Genomic DNA, 25,724 nt, shown 5'->3' on the forward strand with positions numbered 1-25,724 from the left:
GAGCCTGGAGCACTGCTACTTCATCTGGACTGTCCCGGAGGGTCGGCAGTCTCGGCTTCTCCCCCTTCACACGGTCACACTCAGTGACTTTTATTCCTCTCATTTCTCAGTGAGAAGGAAACTAAAACCAAAAAGCTCAAGCCTGAAATACAAAGAATTATTAAAGAGTATGCATAGAGTCAATTTTACTTTCAGCATTTGAAATGTAATGAAATGGCACCTATACATTATGGAAAGGTGTGTCCTGGGATGCACTGACAGTGAGGAGATGTGTGTATCTGGAAAATTTAGATTCAGGACAATTGAGTTTCTAAGAATTTCTTTAACCCCATTTTCTAGCCAAAAAAACTGACCGACTATCGTAATTTGGTTCCAATTCTAGAAACTAAGATTGCAGTTAACTAATTAAATGCTATAACAACCAACATTCCTTAGCACCTATAAAAATACTAAGTTTGGCTTTTTTTGTGATATCTTTTTAATAAACAGATGTTAGATTATGACACTTTATATAAATCAACATTGGCAAATTATAGCTTTAATTAGATATCAGTCATGATGGGGTAAGATTACCCAAACCTGGTGTTACTCTGGCTCCTTTGAAGATGTTTTATTTCACATAAAGCTACCCTGAAAGGAAAAAATTTTAAATAACATAAATAGAAAAGTTTAATATATTTTGATGCTTTCACAAATAAAGTTAAATGCCAGACATGCTTCATCCGTCTGATGATTAGTTAGCATTGACAAATCAATTTCAAATGGCTAGAGAGAATCTACCAGGTCATCGTCAGTCCATTCTTCCTAAGAAGGAAAGAAAATGTCATAAGGATAACAGTATACTGAAGCATAACCAGTATTGTTTACCTTCTTGCCTCTCTTTAGGAAAATGTTCTTTTGCTATGTTGATTTATAAGGTAAATAAATCAGGAAAATTTGTGGCAGTTTAACCTTATAATAATATGGTGTGGTCTTACCAGGTTAGCCTAGTGACAGGAACAAACATTACAGTTGTGACGTTCTGGGTCTGATTATTCATTTTTATCTGACTTGACATGTACAATTCTCTTAAAACAAGGGTAGGAAAAGACTCCTTGAAGATCAAGAAGTATATCCACTACCTTCTATAACCTTAGGAAGGACTCTTCATCAAGTAACTGTTGTACTACTTCAGAACAGGCCAAGACAGAAGTGAGAAAAATTCCTCCGATGACGGCCAAGGTTAATAAAGGATACAAAAGAAAGCTTTCCAGTACCTGTCTCTATAATGCTTGTACTCTAGAACAATAAAACCTTAACATTATGGTTGTACCAGACTATACAACAGTAATTTACATTTTCCCTTTGGAGACCATACCTCCTCATGTTTGGATTTCTTTGAAACATAATCATCATCTTCATAACCTTTTCTCTTCTTCCTGCAATTAAGCAGTCATCAGTAAGCAATCTGATATGGGCAACAGAATAAGTTAGCAAGGCTATGAGAGATATTTACTGAAGACCAAAGCCTGGATAAATGGAAAGAGGTGAAAAATTCGGATAGGAAAACTCTCTTTCAAATTACTCTTTGAATTCAATGCAATTCTAGTTACAGTCCAAAAACAGTACTTTTCATGGAGCTTATCAAGCCAAACTCTGACCTGGGAAACATTAGCAAAAGAATCTGAAAAGGAACAAGGCAAGGGGGACCTTGTCCTTCAAAGTGTGGCACAGCTGTCCCTTGATACCTGAGGGGAACTGGCTCCAGGAACCCCAGAATACCAAAATCCTCACATTGTCAAGTCCCTTATATAAAGTGGCAATGGTCCAGCGGTGCTCTGCATCCAGAGGGCTGATTGTATCAGCAAAGAAGCACAGAGATCAGTGATCAGACAGGCAAGAAACAAAGTATATACAGGGATTTAATCTGTAATAACTGAGTATTTAAAATAAGAGAAAATCAAGAGATTTTTAAATGGCTGGTATAATGGGTTACTTATTTGAACAAAAATTTTAATATTATGAGATTTCTACCTCAGACCAGGCACAAATAATTGTAAATGGTTTTTACAGCTGAACAAAAGGCAAAATAATAATTTAGGGTAAGAAAAGATGTTTAGATGTTAAGCGTGTAAAGCAAAAGACATGTTGCCTACATCACAAAGTAAAAGGAACAACTGAAGAAAATAGTTTCAAAAACTGTAAGAAAATGACACCAGGAAATTGAGTAGGGCTTATAATTATGCAATACAGAAGCCATGCAAATGATTCCTGAACATAGAAATATCAATGCCTCAAAGTAAAAGGGGAAATGAAAACTAAAAGATGATACTATTTTTTTTTGCCCAGACTGGAAACAGTTAAAGACTGACAGTATTAAATGTTGTACAATTTATATGAAAACAGTGGGAAATTATTTCTTGTGCACAGACATAGAGAAAAGCTTGGCAGAGGTAAATGCCTCTCAGGTCACAACTGGGACTGGGGTTTGCTCAAGGAGAACTTTGATTTACCTGCATTAACTGGCTTTAATAGTGATAATATAGTACTTGTACACTGAAAAGAATCTTAAAGTCCAAGGAAAAATATTTGTCCCAAAGCAATGCTTGTAAGTGTGGGTCCATGGACCGATGTTGCTGGTCCACGAACAATCTCCAGTGTGCAATAAGTACAGAAACTAAGTGTGTGTCTAGAAACTTTATAGAAAAATTTATGACTGTTAAATCTAATAAAATTTAAGCTTATTTTATGTGTTTTTTTCTTTTTTTAGTAATTGGTAACATTTTACAAAGCATAAACATGTGTAATGGGCTAGAAATAAAACCAACAGTCCCTTCCAGATAGTTTCAGAAGCACCACTTAAGTACTCATGCAAGATTTGACATGTGCATGATCTCACACGGTGCAAAGCAGATGGTCACCTGGAATAAGATGTAAATTCTAGCAATTAAGAATTTCCTATTACAGTCCATTACGTAGCTGCAAGAGTTAAGAATAACAGTTCAATGGTTGACAAAATTTCCTTTAAAAAGGCCAGACTGTAAGTATTTTAGGCATGTAGGCCATGCAGTTTCCATCACAACTACCCAACTCTTCTGTTACTGTGTGACAGTAGCCATAGACAATAATGCGAACTAGTGGGTGTACCTATGGCCCAAGAAAACTTTATCTATAAACAGGTACTGGCCCAGATTTGGCATATGGGCTATTGTTTGGCCACCCCTGCTAGAAGCCCATGTCAAAATCAATGTGAAAAGATTATCAATCAGTGCTGCAATGCTTTTCTCTAGTCACCATTTTTCTTAACTTCTCTGTAACCATTCCTTCCTTCTAGTCACCACAGAAAGCCAGGAGTGAAACTCACCAATTTTAAATTCTGTGCTAAGCCATGTTTTGCAGTTACAGCTACAAATATAATATTATGAGTCTCATATTTTACACACTGTAACTTTAGTTAAAGAATCTGAGTCATGTGTACCTGATCCGAAGGCCTTAATGCTGTGCTGGCTTACATATTATCCGATAGTGTAGAGATTATAATTATACAGATCAAAAACATTTCAAATGCACCTTGACTGTTCAGATGCCAGAGCTAATTCCCAGTAAACTTTACAGACTGCAGTCCACAGAACAGAAGTTCCACCATTCCTATTACGCTACCCAGATCTTCAACTGTTCAAACACCTAAAAGGTTTAAGTAGATATTTCAAATTGCAAAGCATAAAGAGCCCAAATACAGTGATTTTCACATTCAGCCTACAAGTCAAAAAAGCAACATTATGGTGTTCCTTGTGGCTGCAAAAAGACACTGAACACATTAGCCTACTGATTCTGTCTTCAGCATAAAATGACCACAGAGAAAATAGCCAAGTTTCTCTACCCTAGTGAATACATGTTCAGTCTAGAATAGTGCACTTATTCTTCAGAGGAGATAGCAGACCACAAAGGACCCAAAGCTTAAAAGGGCAAGAAGAGGTCCAGGAATTCCCTAGAAAGTCTCTGCCCCATGGATCCCACAAACAGTAACAGAAAGGGACAGGGCCTGCAAGCGGAAGGACACATTAGTCAGAGCGGAAGCAGAATATACTACTGAAACCCAAACTCATAATTTATTATGTTGTGTTTAATCCTATTAGAAATCTCCACTCAAAAAAAGAAAATCAGATTTGGGGGTAAGTCAGTTTTCCCCACATGAACAAAACTCACCAGTTAAATAACTTAAAGACTAGCTGGACACAGTAACAACTCTTCTTGAATGGCAGGCTCGCATCTACTCACGTGACTACATTAAGTGCGAGCTCGGCAGAGTGACACCTCTCCAGCTTCTGTTTCAGAGCAGCAACTTCTTCAGGTCTGGGTGGTTCGTATTTTTTTACCAAGTTCCTCATGCCTATGTGGAGATTAATAAAAGGATTTAAACCAGGTAATAAAAATCCCTGTTCCCCTGAAGGGAGTTGAAAATCTTCCCATCTAGTTTTGGGAACCAAAAACACTCCTGAAATGTGATTATTATCAGTATGGATATTGTTCCACATTAAAATCCCATGGCCACCATACTTCTAGTTCAAGTTACTGTAGCCATCTGCTGCTTAGCCCATATCATGTATGGCAAAAAGATAAACTTGTTCCACTAGTCAGTATTTTTTTTCCAATCTTAACCATGGTTACTTTTTGCTCAAGTTTTACAGGCTTTTAAAAAAAGCCCTACATGATTTAGGTTATGACATATTCATAACCATATTCATAACATTCTATCCTACAGATGGAAGACTGAGAGTATACTTATTTACAAAGAAAGCCGTTATTACATGATAGGTAATTAAGGTAGGATGCTTAGCAAAAACATGTCAGCCATCCTCTGCTTTAACAAAACGCAAAACTTATACAATGAAGTATCACCAAGAAAACAAAAATGTCCTCATTGAGCTAAAAAATTCAGTGACTTTAAAACTGCAGAAACATCCTCTACCTAGTCTATATTTAATTCAACTACAATAAACCAAAGACCATTAACCACAAGATTTATTAGGGGAATGAGAGATCCAGGGCTTGTTGTTAAGTCAGCCATGTACTCCAAATGACTGACTTATTTCATAATGCAAATAAAGCAGTGTTTTCAACTAAATTAATACTTGTGACAACACCCTTAGGACAGTATCTTTGTGTGAAAACTTATAAGATACCTTAATATCATTAAAGCTCCGAGTGTTAACAAGAGCTATTCTTATTATCGTAAAACGAGTGGAGTAAAATAAAGCTACTGAGAGAATTACTGTCACAAACACACACAGCACAGTGTTACCTTTAAGATCTCTCCTACCTACTAAATTCCCTGATCCTAGTGTCTGGCCAGATCACAGTTAGCTTTGGAAGTGAACCCTCTAGTGGTAAAACTGAAAACCTACAGTTTTATGATTCTTAAATCACAAATTCAGTTTTCTCAGATAGTCTGAAGGATCCTGACTTTCGAAACATAAAAGATGTAACTATTCCGTCATCCAAGATCAAGATCTGCAATCTCATATTTCAGTATTTAAATTACAGACTTTATTAACAAGGACAACTGGCACAAATGGTTTAGAAACACGCTGATTTTTAACCCTAAAGAACAGCCCAGCAGCCCTGAGCACGCAGTGTGACACGGGCAGGGATGAAAATGGCGGAGGACTGGCTACCCTAGCCAGTGAGTTCAGGGGAGGCTCTAATTCCACTCAGCCTACCCTACAGCTAAGGGAACTAAATTCAGGATCTTCTGATAACCTATAATGGAAAAGAACACACACACACACACCTATAATGGAAAAGAACCAAGCACATACACACACACACAACTGAATCACTCTGGCATACACCTGAAACTAACCCAACCATATTTTTAAACAGTGAAAAGAAAAAAAAAAAACCCTCAAGACAGTGTTCCTCAGCATTGATCCTATCGACAGCAGTTTGGGCTAGATGATTCTTTGTCATGAGGTGCTGTGTTAGTTTCCTAAGGCTGCTATTAAAAATTACCACAAACTTAGTAAAACCACTGGATGGATTCCCTGACAGTTCTGAAGCTCAAGAGTCTGAAATTAGTTTCACTGGGTCAGAACAAACACCAGCAGGGCTGCGCTCTCTCCGGGGCTCCTGTTCCTGCCTCCACCAGCTGGCAGCATTCCTCAGCTGACGGCTACATGACTGCGCTGTTCAGGGCTGGCCTCTTCAATTCTGTCTATTCTGTCTTTACACTGCCTTCTCTGTCACACCTCGTCTGCCTTCCTCTAACAGGGAGACTTGTGATCACATTTAGGCTCCATCTGGATAATCCAAGATAACGTCCTTGATCACATCTGCAAGCACATTTTTTGTTTTGCTGTATAAAGCAACAACAACCAGTTGCCAGAGATTCTGACACGGCTGTCTTCAGGGAGCCATTCCTCAGCCTACCAAGGGGCTGTGCTGTGAATCATAAAATAAAGCAGCACCCGTGCCTCCACATCCTACGAGACGGTAGCAGCCACAAACACCCCCACCCCAAAGCTGTAACAACAAAGAATGTTCATAGATGGGGAAAAAAGAAAACACACCCTGTTAAGAATCATGGCTTTTGTAATATCAGGTAAGGACGTGACCAGCAAATGACACACAGTAACTAATTAAAGCTAATTTATCTACAAAATAGAAATTTCAAATTTAATTAGCCTTTAGTTCCCTCAGACCTTTTTTAGTGCTCATATCATTTGTGTACACTTTAAAAGGACCTTGTTTTGAATCTCAACCCTTTGTGAATCTCATTAATATTTTTCACTTTCCTAAAAAATTATGTGTAAAAACTACTATGAGGTAGTAGTTTTCTATTTGTTCTTCACCTTCATGATACAATAAGTAAATCTAAACAATAACTTGTAATCTCTAAAATACCAGTAAGTTATTTATTTACAAAGTAGCTCTGTGATAGAACATTTTATAAAGCGTTCTGTTTTACTTACTTTTCATTATATCTAGTAATTGTGACAGGGAAGTTCTGTTCTCCTTGAGCATAAGAGTTTCTGATAAATAACTGGAAAAAAGAGGGGAAAAAAATGTGTTATATCTATTGCACACATCTTGAGAAAATATGACATCATAAATTATTTTTCTTCATGTTCTTTTCTTCACCAAGGTGAATTTTTTAATAAATTTACTTGAAAACTGTTAAATAACAATACTTGGAACTTTACTAAAACTATAATCTCTCTTACAGTCTTAAGAGTCTACTACAACTTGTACTAGGTTAAAAATGCTTACTATTCAAGTTAACTTATTTAACTTCCATAATATGTTCAGAGAGAAAATGATATGAAAATAGTAGTAGCAATACTCAATAGTACTTGTGATGTTAAGTGTTTAATATTTAAACCCTATCAGTCGAACTTCACTTTACCAGTGAGGAATCTGAGCCACAGGGACAGGCAAGTCATGATAAGGTCGGGGAGAAGCAGAACTGGAGCGTGGCTCTGGTGAGGACTCTCTCCCCTCTTGTTGTCAAGTCCATGTGAACTATAATGGCTCCTCTTGAGACAAACAGGTATTCCTGATAACCAGTAAGAATGTCACCCCCTGCCTTACAAATCTATTACATCTTTTCTGCATCAAGTCCAAATCAAAGGTGTTAATACTGGGTTGGCCAAAAGGTTTGTTTGGGACATCTTATGAAAAACCCGAATGAACCTTTTGGCCAACCCCATAGTATTCCTTAAATGGACTTACAGCCCAGTTAACTGTTTTCCTGGAACCAGTGACAGTATTTCTATATTTATAGTTTTAGCCACTCTGAGGTTTTATATACTTGAACCTGATCTATATTTAATAACAGCCCAAGTGAACAAATTCTCAATCTTTGAGAATAATCTTTCAAACATGAATGTAATAAAAACTGTTAATTTTTCTCTTAGGTGAAATAAAGTTACAAAATTTAGGACAATTTTTAAAGAAATTTTGTTGCTATATGTCTTTTAAGCTATCAAAATTATTTATATTACAAAATTTTGATAACTACTTTTGCTATTATATTGTCTTCATCCAGTGTGGGAACCCATTTTAAGTATGGAAATCAGTAACTCCCTTAACAGCTAATACATTTCTAGTTTTCAGTAATTCAAAATAACAATTAGTTTTTGCCTTTTCCTTTCACAATTCTGCCATCTTTTTTTGTTTCTCTTCATTACCTAAAAAGTCAAACTAGGAGATGTGAAGTAAAGCTTTAAATTCAATGAAAAAGAAGAAACCCAAACCAACAACAGAATATTCCATAAGTAATTCTCTGAAAACATCATTCAGAATATAACAACGCACAAAGGCTTCCCCCTTGTGAAATCAGTAACCAACATAAAAGAAATTTCCATGTTCCCAAAAGCTGGAAAGGAAGTCAGAAGTTAAAAATGATTTGAAAGCATTTTCTCAAAGGAAAAAATGCCCAAATGTCTATAGTCCCTGGGAATGCAACAAAAGTGTATTTAATTTGTAGTGAGCCCAAGGTACTATGGGCTCCCCTGGTGGCTCAGATGGTAGAGAATCTGCCTGCAATGCAGGAGACTGGGGTTCAATCCCTGGATTGGGAAGATCCCCTGGAGAAGGGAATGGCTACCCACTCTAGTATTCTTGCCTGGAGAATTCCATGGACAGAGGAGCGTGGTGGGCTACAGTCCAAGGGATTCCAAAGAGTTGGACAAGACTGAGCAACTAACACTTTCAATGTTCAAGGTACTATAATTTCACTTCCACCTGCCTATCTGAAATTATAACTAAATTTCTAAGATGAAATAAACTCAAATTTAGACTTTAGGATCCTCCATCCTTCTCTATTGATGTAAGAAAAATCTTACTACTGAAAAATAAGCATATAAACTGCATAAGATACAATGCTTAAACAGATTAAACAACTGGTTATCTGAATTGTGGAAATGACTTTCTTCCCTTACCCTACGGAAGCTCCACACTGCAAAATCCATAGTATCAATTTGTATGGCCATCCTTCCTAACTAGAGCAAGGATAGCTTGTTCAGTGCTAAATTTCTACAGTATAGTAGACTGCATGATATATAGAAGGCAATGTGGGGGGAGGAAAGACTTCCACAAAGGTTTGCTTAGTAAATAAATGAAGGTATAAGATTGCTTTGGGATTAAATGCATATATTAATATACAATCGATGACTTCTGTTTATAGAGAAGAGGCATACCATAAATTAAACAAAATATAAACCCACAATCCCTTATCTTGGATTTATTTTGAAAATCAGAATTATTCATGTCTTAGAAAACTAACATGGTGTATATACCATGAAATATTTTACATTTCATGGTATATATACACTGCCCCAGTGTCTCTGGGGCTGTATCCTGTAATCAGTTATATTAATAGCTATGCAAGGAAACTTATAAATATTCCCATTCAGTTGAATAAAGACTAAATCACATCTGGTCATGTTTCCTGCCACCATATCAATGGATTTTGAAATCACAGACAAGGGATTATAAACATGTAGAAAAGTTTAAATTTAGAAAGTTTTATCATCTTCCTCAGCTATTTTAGGAATGAATCAAGCAGAAGTTCAAAGGTATAAAGAAATTAAACGAGAAAGTTTAAAGTCTAACTTACTACTTGCCTGGGCTTGAGTTAATTATAAGTGAATACAATAAGTATCTAATTAACTTCTGCACAAGAAATCACTGTAAGAATCATGTGAGTTTAATTCATGTAAAGTGCTCATCACAGCACACAGCTCTCAGTGTGCTTACGTATCCACTAATTCAGTCTACAGCTCACTGAAACTCATTTGGACGTTCTCTAAAGCATCACTCCCTCAACAAGGCTTTACTGAATTTCATGTGCCATACATGGAGATTAATGATAAAACAAGGCAGATGTATTTGTTGCACTCACACTGCTTACCAGTTCACAAAACTTCTAAATTTGCCATATATTGATAGCTGTTATCAATCTTTTGATAAAAACAGTCGATTTAATTCTACTTTGATCATAAATGGATTTTAACTCAAAAATCTTACTCCATTTTTAGATATTTCCTTAAAAGGTGATTCCAAGTATTCCCTCAGTTGTCCTCACCAATGCTCAAACCTAGGGACATGGAAGACTGCAGTCACAAAGTGAGCCTTACGTACAAACTTGGGACTCCAGCAAGGAAGAAACTGAGGGACTGAGTCTGATCTAAGTTAGAACACAAAACAATACCTTTCCATAGTAATTCCTGCTCTGGATGCACTCGATAAAATGGCAGTCAGAGCAATCTGGGAAGGTGTGTATAAAAGGTGAGCATCCGTCAATGCAACTCTATTAAGAAAGTCATCAGCTGTTTTCCTTAAAATCTCTGGATTCTCCAACAGGGGATAGCGAGTCTAGAAAGAGAGTTTGCAAATGTTATCACTGCTGAGGGTTTAATGGAGTAAGAACAAGACAAAAATATTTATATAAACCAGAAAGTGCTTAACACGGAACACTTTTATATGTGTAGCTCCTGTAAGACACATTTAGAAACCAAAGCACCACTTCATTTTGATTTGAAATTCTTTCTACCAGGAGTTTACTTTTTGTAAGTAAATGGAAATGAATCTTGGTTTGATTATAGAATTATTTTTAGTATATGCCTAAGATATATGAACCATCCCTTATAAATGCTCCGTCAGTCACGTCCAGCTCTCTGCCACTCCAGGAACTGCAGCCTGCCAGGCTACTCTGTCCGTGGAATTTCCCAGGCAAGAACACTAGAATGGGTTGCCATTTCCTCCTTGAGGGGATCTCCCCGACCCAGGGATCGAACCTGCGTCTCCTGCCTCTCCTGCACTGGCAGGCAGATTCTTTACCACTGAGCCACCTGATGATCCCCTATTTTCTAACCATTTCTACCTAATGAACCCTAATCTTAAACCCTCAGATATATTTCAGATAGCCACATTCAAGTCCCAAAGCAGTCAGAAATCTTATACTCTGAAACAGGACAGCCAGAGTCAGTTGTGCAGTCAGACCTAGGTTTTGTCATTATCCCCGAATGCCTGCCCTGATATTGCAAACCCAACATTCTACTCCTACCACAGCGCTCCCTTTCCCAGGACCCAGTGTTTCACAGTTGCTCTCTGACTTCCTCCTCAGAGCCTCTGGTTCCTTCTCCCTCTACTTGCTCCTGCTCACCAGTGTCCACTGGTTCTAACACTCCTCTTGAATTTCCTGCCCTAGTACGCTGCCAACATATTTCCAGCAAAACGTCAGTAGCAGTCAAACTCAACCAACCTTCTTTTCAACTGTACCCAGATTTCTGGGTGCTGCTAAACAAAACAATACAACCAAGAGGTCCAGAAATATTCATATAAATTCAAGTTCACTGACCTCAAAACGGCTCTCAACACTGCCTAGCTATGATGATGATATTCCATTGAAAATGTGTTCTCCCCGTTTTTGGTGATTAAACACTTTCCACCTGACTCAATGTCTTTGATAATTCTCAGAAACTTCACTGCTCTCAGAAAATGAACTTTGCTGATAACAAAGACAGTATTTCCTGCTACAGTCAGATCTCCAGGCATAACATTATCCTTCCCTATGTTTTCCTCTTTTCCTCCATTAAGAGAGACAGCCAATTCTTCTACCTTGCTTCAAAATCCCGTGTCAGGCCCTTTTACCACACTTCAAAGGAAAACTCAAGCTACACATATTCAGTTAAGTTTTACTAGCTCTCTGCATCAGTTTCTTACACAAAACACAACAAAAAACTGTTCCTTTCTTCTAGCAGTTCCCCCATCTTCTCAATCATCCCACCTTCTTTTTCCACTTCAAAGACAAGCAATTTAATCCAAGATATGGATATATTTTCTCACCTTCGATTTATTCCCCAACCAGCTCCAATCTGTGTTCTTCTTCTACACTCCACAAAGACTAATTTTACCAAGATCACAAATCACCTTTGGCACTAACTCCAGCAAATGTCAACTTTTACTCTGCCTGAATTCTGAGCAGGTTTGGAGAGCTGTCCCTGATCATATTATAAAAGCATTCTACTTCTCCAAAAGTCCCACCTCTCTGGATATTCTTCAGTCTTCTTATTTTTCTCTAGCTACCCTTTAAATAGTCTTTACGACCAATCCACTTGAAATCTTCCTGGGGCAATCATGCCCAAATCTCTACCTCCTGCCTACCCATCTTCTGACCTCCAGACACATCTAACAACAATCTACCTGTATCAATCACAATCTACCTGTATCAGACACAATCTACCTGTATCATAACTGTACCACCATCTATCTATATGCTCAGGCCAGAAAACTGGGGATTCTCCCACTGTCTTCACTCTCTATATGCAATCATTCTTCAAGCTCTACCAACTCTGCCTGTCTCCCAAGCCCAAGAAGCTCTCTCTGTACCCAGTGTCACCACGTAAGTCAAACCAACCATCTTCTGTCTGAACTACTGTTACTGGGAGCCCTCCATCCATTCAAATACATTCTCCTCATTATGCCTGACATATAATACAGATGTGCAATAAACACCTGGTGCAGACTGATACATGAGTTTGCCAACATGTTTTTTAAAGCTGCAAACCTAATCATGCTACTCTTCAGGCTTGAACCCTTCACTGGCTTCCTGTCACTCTATTCAAAATCTGTAATGTTACTTCCACAGTCTAGACTGCCTTCCACTCAGGCAGACACCCCCATCTCTCTCAGTTCTGTTTAGGTTCTTTAGGACACCATGGTTTTTAGAAGCTGGGCCAAAGAAGTCTCTGAGCAGGATGCTCTTCCACCACCCAGTCCCTACTCTTCTTCAAATGTCACCTTGTTGCACTTTCTCAGAACTATCTCCTTTTCCTCTCATCTGCCATCTCCTTCTAAAGCACCCTGTGTTTCCCCTTCTGTTAACACTTAGCACACTGAATATATGATACTGTCTTTCTCATGAGACTATAAGGCCTATCAAGTTGAGGCTGTTCCTGTCTAGTTCTTGACTAACCCTTAAGCACCATGTCTGGCATACAGAAAGCACCCAAATTGTGCCACTCAAGATAAATGAACCAGTTTCTGACTTCTATTTACTTAACTCACACCATTCAAGCCCCTCTTCAGGACCAAAACAAAACAACTTTAGTTGCTTTTGTTAGTGTTCTGACAGAACATTTTATTTACTGTTACTTTTGATGCTTACATATTGATTTTAGTTCACAAGGTCCTAAAATAGAAGTCACTTGGCAATCTTCTAGTTTAAGATTAAGTCTTTTGTATCTAAGACAGCATTCTTGAGTTAGAAGAGTTAAGTCTTTAAAAGTGTTACTATAAAGACACAGTGGTTTTCATTATGGTCCCTGGGCTAGTATTTGCAAATCTACTAAACAGAAGCTCTGGGACCAGTCTGACAATTTCAGTTAATAAGCCCTCCAGGTGAATCTGAAGCACTAAAGCGCACTGAAGTTTGAGAACTACTGCCCTAGGAGTCCAGGCCAAACTCATATTTTAGTTAAGCCCATTAGGATCATTATAAATTACAGCAAAATTTTGATTCTTTTAACAAGAGCAAAGGAGTTCACTCTACCACTTTACTTTACATCAACAAGATTACCTTTAAATCAATGAGAAAGCCCTCAAAGGGTCTATAAGGATTGTGGACAATAAGGTGGAAATTAAGTTGCTGTATAAGAAGCAGTTCATATTCCAGAATCTGTTCGAGTGCTTTCTCTTGTCCAAGAGGGCTCTCCCGCAGATTTCCAACAAACTGGGGACTAGATACATTGAATTCATCTACTTTGCAAGCCAAAAATGCACAAGTGAGCCTGGAGGAAAAAATAAGGGGAGGAATACGTATAAAATAACAAAATATTTCTTAAAGTATGTTCTTAAACTGCCTAGTATTCACAAATGACTATACTAAACATCTTTGGAAATTGGTTAAAAAAAAAGTTTTCTGTTTACAATCTTTTTATTCATAAGGTGACTGAAGTTCTAGGTTGAACTGTATAATAGTGACACAGCATTCAATCATTAACTTAATGGCAATTTAGCCTAAATATGTGGGAAAACAAAATAATAGGAATAAGAGAACTCAGCAGCATGAAAAACAAATGGAAAGGGAAAAAAAAAAGCACATACATAAGTACATATGGGCCTGGGAAGAAAGTTACGTCAGAGAAACATTATGACAAGCCATCAGTGGAAGTCTCTAATGGCGTTTAAGTAGAGGGTTATTACCTCAAGAACAAACCTATCAAACTCTCATGGCTGCTACGTAAATTTTAACAGTGAGAAAGATTACCACAAAAACCAATATGGGACGTACCAAGGGCCTGACCAAGACTGGTAGAAATGGGGACAAAAAAGAAGAAATATACAGGAACAGTATGATTGACAGCAGGTTCTTTGCTACGTCTCATACTAATTTCATCTTTATTTTTAATGATAAGCATAGTGCTTAGCAGAGACCAGAAACAACAGATCTGTGTTCAAGTGAAAAGAATATGGAACTATAGGACTTGTAAATTTGTAGAGAAAGAGGAGCTACCGTAAATGATTCTCAGAGCAACTGAGTGAAGAAAGGTTCCACTAACAGAAAGATATTAGGGTAGCTAATTTGAGAGAAACAGAATGTGAATTTGGACAAATGCCAATACAGATGTCATCAGAATTAGAGGGAACAATCTTAAGTTCAGAACAGAATACAAGCATAAATTACCCTTTATTAGGAAGTCATTTTCACACACATACATGGTCGCGTAGTAAAAAAGTATTCTTAAGTGAAAATCAATAAATTATACTTACATTATTATCCGAGGGTGATATTCCATTACTGAGTTGTTTAGATAAAAGCGCTTGAAATACATACAAGCTGTACCCTAAGATTAAAAATACACATGTTATCAGAACCTGTTCACACATACAAGTTGTTCTGTGTTAAAAGAAAAAACACTTATTTATGCAAATATTCCTTTAAAAAAGTCACTGGTAAAAAATACCAAAACTTATTTTTTCTTAACTCAAAATAAATTGTGATAAATTACTACAGAAAAGCCACAGCCAAAAGACCTTCTGTTGTCCTTCCCCATCTACTTTGGCTCAGCATTCTTGTGGTCACTGACTTCAATTAAAAACTGTATGGTGGTTTTATACAACAACAGGCTCCCCACTCCAGTATTCATGGGCTTCCCTGGAGGCTCAGATGGTGAAGAATCCGCCTGCAATGCAGGAAACCTGGGTTTGATCCCTGGGTCTGATCCCTGGGTCGGGAAGATCCCCTGGAGGAAGGCATGGCCACCCCCTCCAGTACTCTTGCCTGGAGAAGCCCCGTGGACAGAGGAGCCTGGCAGGCTACAGTCCACAGAGTCACAAAGAGCTGGAAATGACTGAGCGACTAAGTATACACATATACTTGTATAACTTATACAAATGATCAAAGCTTAACCAGTCAATCTTATAAAATATTGATAGAATAACATTGTTAGAGCAATGAGTCTTCTTTTTAAATCCACTCTAGATCTGTGATCTAACCATGATCGCTGCTGCCAAACCAAACAATAGAAGCGGCACCTACCATTTACTGACTGCATCCCATGTGCCACACTTTGTGCCAAATACAAAACTATCACCTAATTTTAATTCTTATAACAATGTGGTGAAGTGTTGCTATCTCTACAGAGAAAGAAATTGATATCAATGAGGTTAACTGACTTGCTCAAGGTCACACATCTAACAAGGAACAGGGATGTTTTCAACCAAGGTCTACCTGTACTTTTAACCACTATTTCATTTGGCTAGAACCAATGAAATAAACATCTATTTTAGGATGGAAAAAATATATTTAAGTACTTCTGAAGCTTGATCATTTTATATGAGACAAACATCAAAACTATCAGTTACAAAAAATAAGTTATATAAAGGCAAATTCCACAAAGAAGTTTATTCAAGGATTCAGTTTTTTCACCTGAAAAGATCACTTAAACCTACTGCCTCATGTTATAGTTTTCTTATCAGAAAAGACTAGGATCAAATCTGGAGATGGAAAGGAAGCACATCTAAAATTTTACATGTATCTGATCTCAAGATAAAGTCTGATTAAAAAAAGAAAATACTATGAATACTTTTGGACTATATTTTCAATATACTTCATTTATCAACTTTAAAAATGGAGATTATTTACTAGGAGCTTATTCTTTTGTGAGTCATAGATTATTCACTCAGTTTAACTTTAAAATGTATGATCTACTTTCACTTAAGACTTTCATACTTGATATTCACAACAAATTTGTGAGATAATATGGAGAAAATCATTTATATGCATCCCTTTTTTAATCTTGCAGCTTCTAAATTTCAGTTTATTTTCTATCAACAAGAACACACATATCTAGATGGGAAAACAAAATAATACCCCAATAGAATAAGTGAAGTGAAGACACACAATCTACCTGTAAGAATTCAGACTAAGGATGGTAGAGATAGATGATCTAAGAACTCAGAAAAAGAAAAGGCACAGATTAAGAAGATAAAAGAAATGTTTAACAAAGAGTGAGGAAATATAAAGGACCAACAGAGATAACCAATACCTTAACTCAAATAAAAAATACATTAGAACTCTACCCAACAAGGCTCTCATTCAGAATTTAACAGAGAAATCAAAAGCTTTATAGATAACCAAAAGCTAAGAGAATTTAGCACCACCAAACCAGTTTTATAACAGATGCCAAAGGAACTTCTTTAGGTGGAAAAGAAACTGCCACAACTAGAAACAAGAAAACTACAAATGGGAAAGCTTTTATATACCAGCAAAGGCATATATACAGTAAAGGCAGGAAATCATCCACACACACAGTAGCAACTGTGAGGAGAGTACAAATGCAGGATACTGAAAATGCATTCAAAACTAAGAGACCTGAAACTTTAAACAATCTTGTGTACATTTACATACACACACACACACACACACAGAGGCTTCTAGGGTGGCTCAGTGGTGAAGAACCCACCTGCAGGATACTAAAAATGCATTCAAAACTAAGAGACCTGAAACTTTAAACAATCTTGTGTACATTCACACACACACACACACACACACACACACACACAGAGGCTTCCAAGGTGGCTCAGTGGTGAAGAACCCACCTGCCAATGCAGGAGACACTGGTTCAATCTCTGGATCAGGAAGATTCCTTAGGGAAGGGAACGGAAACTCACTCCAGTATTCTTGCCAGGGGAAATCTCACGGGTAAAAGAGCCTGGCAGGCCATAGTCCAAGGGGTCACAAGAGTCGGACAGGACTTAGAGACAAAAGCAACTATATATACATATATATAAATCAAATCCTCACGGTAACTGCAAACCAAAATCTACTATATACACACACACACAAGAAAAAGGAATCCAAACAAATAACAATGAACAAAACAGCAATAAGAACATACACATTGATAATTACCTTAAACATAAATGGATTAAATGCCCCAACCAAAAGACATAGAACGATTGAAATAAGACCCATGTATGTACTGTCTACAAGAGACCCACTTCAGATCTAGGGACACATACAAACTGAAAATGAGGGAATGAAAAAAGAGTCCATGAAAATGGCAATCAAGAAAGCTAGAGTACTGAGACTCATATCGGACAAAACAGACTAAAATAAAGACTGTTGCAACAGATTCAAAAAGGACACTACATGATGATCAATCCACAAAGATCCAACAACTGTAAATACATTTATTTGCATCCTGCATAGGAGCTCCTCAATACATAAGGCAAATGCTAACGACCAAAAAAGGAGAAAAGGACAGTAACACAGTAATAGTGGGGAACTTAAACACCCTAGACAGAATATTAAAAAGCAGAGACATTACTTTGTCAACAAAGGTCCATCTAGTCAAGGCTATGGTTTTTCCAGGAGTCATGTATGGATGTGAGAGTTGGAATGTAAAGAAAGCTGAGCACCGAAGAATTTATGTTTTTGAACTGTGGTGCTGGAGAAGACTCTTGAAAGTCCCTTGGACTGCAAGGAGATCCACCTAGTCCATCCTAAAGGAGATCAGTCCTGGGTGTTCATTGAACACTGATTGAAGGACTGACGTTGAAGCTGAAACTCCAATACTTTGGCCACCTGATGCGAAGAGCTGACTCATTTGAAAAGACCCTGATGCTGGCAAAGACTGAGGGTAGGAGAAGAAGGGGACGACAGAGAATAAGATGGTTGGATGGCATCACCGACTCAGTGGACGTGAGTTTGGATGAACTCCGGGAGTTGGTGATGGACAGGGAGGCCTGGCGTGCTGTGGTTCATGGGGTCGCAAAGAGTCGGACACGACTGAGCAACTGAACTGAACTAAACACCCTACTTACATCAACAGACAGATCATTCAGACAAAACCAATAAGGAAACTCAGGCTTTAAATGACACATTAAGCCAGATGGGTTTAATTTAAATTTATTGACTATTTCATCTGAAAGCAGAATAAACATTCAAGTGCACAGGGTACACTCGGACAGATCATGTAGGCCATAAATCAAGCCTTGACAAATTTTAAAAAACTGAAATCACACTAAGCATCTTTTCCAACCACAATGCTATGACATTAAAAATCAACCACAAGAAAAAACTGTAAAAAACACAAACACTTGGAGGCTAAAAATACACTACTAAACAACAAATGGACCGCTGAGGAAATCAAAGAGGAAATCTAATTCCTAGGAACAAATGAAAACCAAAGCAGGGCAATCCAAAATCTTTAGGATGCAGTAAAAGCAGTTCTACAAGGGAGGTTTACAGAAATACAGTTTTACCTCAGGAAATAAGAAAAATCTCAAACAACCTAAGCTTACTCTTAAAGCAACTAGAGAAAGAAGAACAAATAAAACCCAAAGTTAGCAAAAAGAAGGAAATCACAAAGATCAGGGCAGAAATAAATGAAATTAGACATGAAGAAAATAATAAAAAAAATACCAATGAAACTAAAAGCTAGTTCTTGGAAAAGATAAGCAAAATTGACAAACCTTTAGCCAAACCCACCATCAAGAAAAATAGGAGAGGGCTCAAATAAATAATGAAAAAGGAGAAGTTACAATGGATGCCACGGAAATACCAAGGATCACAAGAGACTTGTACAGGCAACTATATGCCAATAAAATGAAAAACCTAGAAGAAATGGACAAATTCTTTGAAATGCAAATCTCCCAAAGCTGAGCCAGGTAGAAATGGAAAATATGGACAGAATTCTAAGCACTGAAATAGAAACTATTTCAGTTAAAAAATAAAAACTATTTCAGTTATAAAAGTCCAGGACTAGATGACTTCATGGGTAAATGCAATCAAACATTTAAAGCAGGGGTCCCCAACCTCTGGGATCCAATGCCTGATGATCTGAGGTGGAACTCCAGGTCCACTGAAAAACTGTCTTCCACAAAAACAATCCCTGGTGCCAAAAAGGTGGGAGACTACTGATAAAGAGAATAGTTTAGAGACTACTTAACACCCATCCTTCTGAAACCCTTCCAAAAACTGCAGAGGGAGAAACATTCCCAAACTCATTCTATGAAGCCACCATCACCCAGATGCCAAAACCAGACTGATAACACAAAATAAAATTACAGACTAGGAAAAAAAAAAAAAATTACAGACTAGGATCACTCATGAACATAGATGCAAAAATCCTCCACAAAATACTAGCAAACTAAATTGAACAAAACATTAAAAGGGTCATCCACAAGGGCTTCCTTGGTGGCTCCGTGGTAGAGAATCTACCTAGTAATGCAGGAGACACAGGCTCAATCCCTGGTCCGAGAAGACCCATGTGCTCTAGAGTCCAGGATCCACAACTACTGAGCTCAGGCGTCACAACTACTGAAGCCCACAAGCCCTAAGGCCGGTGCTCTGCAACATGGGGTGCCGCCGCAATGGTAACAACGAGAGAAAAGCCCGTGCAGCAATGAAGACTGAGCAGAGCCAGATGATCATACACCAGGATCAAGTGGCATTCTTCTTAGGCTACAAGTATGTTTCAATATCTACAAATTAATTAGAGTGAGGTACCACATTAACATGGGCTTCCCTGGTGGCTCAGAGGTTAAAGTGTCTGCCTGCAATGTGGGAGACCTGGGTTTGATCCCTAGGTTGGGAAGATCCCCTGGAGAAGGAAATGGCAAAGTGAAGAATAAAATCTATATGATCATCTCAATAGACACAGAAAAAACCTGACAAAATCCAACATCAATTTATGATTAATACTTTCCAGAAAGTGCATAAAGAGAACCTACCTCAACATAGTCAAGGCCATATATAACAAACCCACAGCAACATCATGCTCAGTAGTGAAAAGCTGAAAGCATTTCCTCTGTCATCAGAAACAAGACAAGGATGTCCACTCTCAACATTCTTACTCAGTATAGTTTTGTAAGTCCTAGCCACAGCAATCAGAGAGGAAAAAGAAGCAAAAGGAATCCAAATTAGGAAGAAAAAAAAAAACTGTCACTGTTGGCAGATGACATTATACTAAACATTGAAAATCCTAAAGATGTTACCATAAAACTACCAGAGCTCATCAGTGAATTCTGTACAGTTGCAGGATATAAAATTAATACACAGAAATCTCTTGCATTTCTATATACAAATAAAGATCAGAAACAAATATTAAGGAAACAATTCCATTTTTGACCACATCACAAAGAATAAAATACCTATGAATAAACCCACCTGAGGAGGCAGAAGACCTGTACTCTAAAAACTGTAATACTCTGATGAAAGAAATCAAAGATGACAAAAACAGATGGAAAGATATAACATATTCCTGATTGAAAGAATCAACACTGTCAAAATAACTATATTACCCAAGGTAATCTACAGAGTCAATGCAATCTCTATCAAATTACCAATGCCAGTTTTTGTAAATCTAAAACTAAAAAAATCTTAAAATCTGTATGGAAATACAAAAGACCCCGAACAGCCACACCAATCTTGAGAAAGAAAAACAGAGCTGGAGGAATAAGGCTCCCTGACTTATGACTATACTATTAAGATACAATAATTAATATAGTATGGTACTGGTAAACTATTAGAATCTGCCTGCAATGCAGGAGACCTCGGTTTGATTCCTGGGTCGGAAAGATCCGCTGGAGAAGGGATAGGCTTTCCACGCCAGTATTCTTGGGCTTTCCTCCTGGCTCAGCTGGTAAAGAATCCACTTTCCCTCCTGGCTCAGCTGATAAAGAATTCCACAACGTGGGAGACCTGGGTTCAATCCCTGGGTTGGGAAGATCCCCTGGAGAAGGGAAGGCTACCCACTCTAGTATTCTGGCCTGGAGAATTCCAAGGACTGTAAAGTACATGGGGTCACAAAGAGTTGGACGCAACCGAGCAACTTTTCACTGGCAAACCAGCAGACTCACAGATCAATGGAACAGGATAGAAAGCAGAGAAATAAACCCATGCACTTATGGTTAATCTCAACAAAGAAGGCAAGAATATATAATGAAAAAAAGACAGTCTTCAATAAGTGCTGCTGGGAACACTGAACAGCTACATATACAAGAATGAAATTAGAACACTCACTAACACCACACACAGAAATAAACTCAAAATGGATTCAAGACCTAACTGTGAGACCAGACATTATAAAACTCTTAGAGGAAAACAAAGGCAGAATACTCTTTGACATAAATCACTATAATATCTTTTTGGATCCACCCCCGAGGGTAATGAAAATAAACAAATGAGATCTAATTAAACTTAAAAGGTTTTTGCACAGAAAAGTAAATTATAAACAAAACAAAAAGACAACCCTCAAAATGGGAGAACTGCAAATGAAGCAACCAACAAGGGATTAATCGCTAAAATTTACAAAGAGCTCATGTAGCTCAATTAAAAAAAAAAAAATCAAAAAATGTGCAGAAGATATAATATAAACATTTCTCCTAAGAACACATACAGATTGCCAAAAAGCACATGAAAAGAGATGCTCTGCACGGCTAATTACTAGAAAAGTGAAAATCAAAACTATAATGAGGTATTACTTCACACACATCAGAATGGCCATCATCAAAAATTTTACAAACAATCCATGCTAGAGAGGGTGTGGAGAAGAGGGAACCCTCCTACAGTGCAGCTGAGAATGTAAATGGTACAGACCCGATGGAGAACAGTAAGGATGCCCTTACAAACTAACACTAGTGCTATCGTATGATCAACAATCCCACGCCTGGGCATATATCTGGAGAAAACCATACTTCAAAGATACATACACCCCAATGTTCATTGCAGCACTATTTACAACAGTTAAGACATGACAGCAATCTAAATGTCCATCAACAGAGGAATTTAAAAAGAACATGTGGTACACACATACAATGAAATATTACTCAGCCATAGCCACGTGGCTCAGTAGTAAAGAACCGGCCTGACAATGCAGGAGACACAAGAGACATAAGTGATATCAGAGAGATGGGTTCAATTCCTGGGTCAGAAAGATCCCCTGGAGAAGAAAATGGCAACCCACTCCAGTATTCTTGCTTGGAAAATCCCATGGACAGAAGAGCCTGATGGGCTATAGTCCATAGGGTCACAAAAGAGTTGCACATGACTTAGCAACTAAACACAAAAACAAATATTCCTTTGTAGCAACATGAATGGACCTACAGATTAACATACTAAGTGAAGTCAGAGAAAGACAAAATATCATATCACTTCTATGTGGAATCTAAAAAATTATACAAATGAACTTATTTACAAAACAGAAACAGACTCATAGGCTTAGAAAACAAACTTTTGATTAACAAAGGGGAAAGGTGGGGGATGAGGGATAAATTAAGTTAGGATTAAAGTATACACACTACTGTATATAGATAAACAACAAGGACCTACTGTATAACAAAGGGAACTCTAGTTAATACTCTGTGATAACCTATATGGGAAAAGAATGTGAAAAAGAATAGATATATGTATAACTAAATCACTTTGCTGAAACACAACACTGTAATCAAATATACTCCAATTAAAAAAGAGGGAGGACAGAAACAATTACAGAGACAGCATATACAAATCCAAATAGCCAAAAAGTTTTAACTATCTGTTTCTCCTCAACAATACCCTATCACATACAAACACACAGAAGCACACAGGCACACACACAAACATCTGAAACAAAGACGTGAGAACCCAGAGGGAAAGTCAGTTTTTTCTTTCCCTATAAAATGAGAATGTCATGACATATCCAGCAGACCTCAAAATTCTATTGCTATTAAATGATTTTTGAAACACTGTGTAAGATACAACGTAGGAATTCATAATTGAATGCACTTATTGAAAAATGTGACAAAACAAATATTGATGCATAAATTATATATAACTAAGGCACATTTTTGAGTAAAGTGGATAGAGAATTGAGTTAAATATTTGTAAGAGGTCATAAGTTAGCTTATAAGATTAATCTTTATAAGATCTTGTAAGTTAGTTACAGGACTCTATACTTTATTACTATTATAACTTACCACAACAGATCTTGGCATTGCTGGCTTAAACACCGAACAGAATTCCAATAATCTTTTCTCATAATATTTGCAGAGCGTTATTTCTTCATGAGGCTCAAGAAAGACTGGGTCATTTGGAAGAACCTTTAGATCAAAAGTTAGAACAAAAGTTTAATAAACTAGATAATATTTCTCTGTGCAGATTTAATTAAGTTTTTATCTCTAACCAAAGGGAAATGTACCTCATTTTCTCTTTATAGAATTGCTAATATTATACAAAAATAAGTTTTAAAAAATATTCAATAAACTTAAACTGTACCATAATTGCATAACTTTTCAGAATGTCAGCTGCATATTTGCTTCAGTAAGGAATAAGCAATCGTGAGGAGTGTGTGCATGTGTTCATAAGTTTGATGTCACTTTTACAGATCAAAAGGAAGAAACTGTCAATGGTTGGAAAACTTTCAATAGCCCTTTCTCAGTCAGTTATTGAGTCACAGAGGTTGAAGTAAAAATCAAGAATCTCAAGGATAATTCTGACCCTTAACATATTACCTCTTCTGTATCTCTACAAAATTTCTACAAAATTCACTGTAGGGTTAATAAGTACTATAATTTTACAACAAAAATATCTATTTGGTGCCGCTATTGGTTTAATTACAACTGCCTAAAAAGGTATGTTGAGTCCTAACCTCAGTACCTCAGAATGTGAGAAAATAGGGTCTTTGCAGATACAATTAGTGAAGATGAGGTCCTACTGAAGTACAGGAGGCTTCTAATCCAATACGTCTGGTAGCTTTGTAAGAAGAACATATAGAGAGACAGAGACACAGGGAGAACGCTCCGTAAAGGAGCCAGAGGCTGGAGTTGGCTGCCACAAGCGGAAAAACACCTGGGGTTACCAGAAGCTGAAGAGGAAAGGGTCGAGAAGTTGTAGAGAGCACCACGCCACCAACACTTTGGTCTCACACTTCTAGCCTCCAGAGCTCAAACAATAAATCTCTGCTGTGTTAAGTCACCTAGTATGGTATTGTGGCCGTCCTAGGAAACGAACACAGGTGGGGCTAATTTTGTAGAGATAGCATGGCATTCCGATTCACAGAAGGACCGCTGAAACCAGATACCACGGGCTCAAATCCTGGCTCTGCCGCTTACCAGCAATAGAGCCTGAGAAGTTATTCAACCTCTCTGTACTTCAGTGTCCTCAGATGTAATGCAAGGGTAACAACAGTATCTACCTCACGGGGCAGTTTTGAGGATTATATGAGCTAACAGTGGCCAAACATTGAAAATTTAGCACAGTAAGTACTAGTCTGTACAGCACAAAAATAAAGTGATACGAAGTAAACGAGAGTTACAGGTAAAAGTAAAGCTGGAAGGGTGTGGCTAACACATTGTAGTCTAAACCTTCTGCGGGCAATCGGTTTGTGCTAACGGTGTCTCATCCCCCTTCCTCTGCCCTGCCTCATCCAATCAATCAATTCCTTCCCAGAAAGCTCTTTCTAGAACAGAATCTGACAAGATTAATTTCCCATTTAGAATCTTTCTAAGGTTTCCCATCTCTCCATCACAGAGTTCAAACTACTTACTTCCGCTTACAAGTTCCCTGCCTGGGTTCTCCAGCCTTTCAAACGCTCTGCTTCCGCCACACACGATCAAGAGCGTTCCAGAGACTAGCTCTGCGATTTCTGAACTCCTTCTTTGCACCTGTGGCTCTGTCCGCCGGGAAAGTCCTTTCCCATCTTCTCCACACTAGCCACTAGGAGAAACCTCCCCCCGGTACATTAGCATCCCACAAAGTGGCTTCTTCGCCTTGTTACTGACTATACAGTCCGCCACTCGACTTAAGGGGATGGACGGCCTTGTCCGTCTCCTTACCACTGTACCTGGCAAGGTGCTCCCTGTTGATTAGATGGATAAACGCACTCTGCGCCGAGGAGGCGGGAGGGAGGTGTGGGTTAAGTCCTGGGGGAGTGGGAGATAGGCAAGAGTTTACAGAGCCCGAGGCCGAAGGGCGGCAGCCCGAGCCCTCACCTTCCCGTTCGCCACCGCTTTGCATTTGAATTTGCGGTTGGCGTCGGCCCGCAACCGCGCCAGCTGCTCCTCGCTGGCGAAAGTCCAGTGCCTCTTCTGGCTACTGTTGTGGTACATCGGGAAGTCGGAGGCGAGGCCAAGGGAGTCTGTGGAGAGAAGACCGCGAACTATACAAAACCTGACATAAAGCACCTAAGCCACCCCAGGATCCCGCGGAAGCCAAGTCAGGACGACCCGGCGCGGGTGCGATGACGTCAACGTCA

General features: G+C 38.2%; 1 protein-coding gene across 3 annotated transcripts; it reads right to left on the reverse strand.

Annotated features, from left to right (window-relative positions):
- Positions 1–506: 506 nt before the first annotated feature.
- CCNH (cyclin H) lies at positions 507–25,724 on the reverse strand. Of its 3 annotated transcripts, none has more exons than XM_020901372.2 (9): positions 25,462–25,723; positions 23,449–23,571; positions 14,755–14,828; positions 13,562–13,772; positions 10,193–10,356; positions 6,951–7,021; positions 4,258–4,369; positions 1,358–1,418; positions 507–630 (listed from the first exon to the last, which is right to left on the reverse strand). In XM_020901372.2, the coding sequence occupies exons 1-9, from the start codon at positions 25,576–25,578 to the stop codon at positions 616–618; spliced, it is 948 nt and encodes a 315-aa protein (XP_020757031.1). In that variant the 5' UTR covers positions 25,579–25,723; the 3' UTR covers positions 507–615. The 3 variants fall into 3 exon arrangements, with proteins under 3 accessions (XP_020757031.1, XP_020757029.1, XP_020757028.1); XM_020901370.2 differs by having other exon boundaries at positions 507–804; XM_020901369.2 differs by lacking the exon at positions 507–630 and having other exon boundaries at positions 880–1,418; positions 25,462–25,724.

Source organism: Odocoileus virginianus, chromosome 3, assembly GCF_023699985.2.
Source record: "Odocoileus virginianus isolate 20LAN1187 ecotype Illinois chromosome 3, Ovbor_1.2, whole genome shotgun sequence".
NCBI classification, from domain to species: domain Eukaryota; kingdom Metazoa; phylum Chordata; class Mammalia; order Artiodactyla; family Cervidae; genus Odocoileus; species Odocoileus virginianus.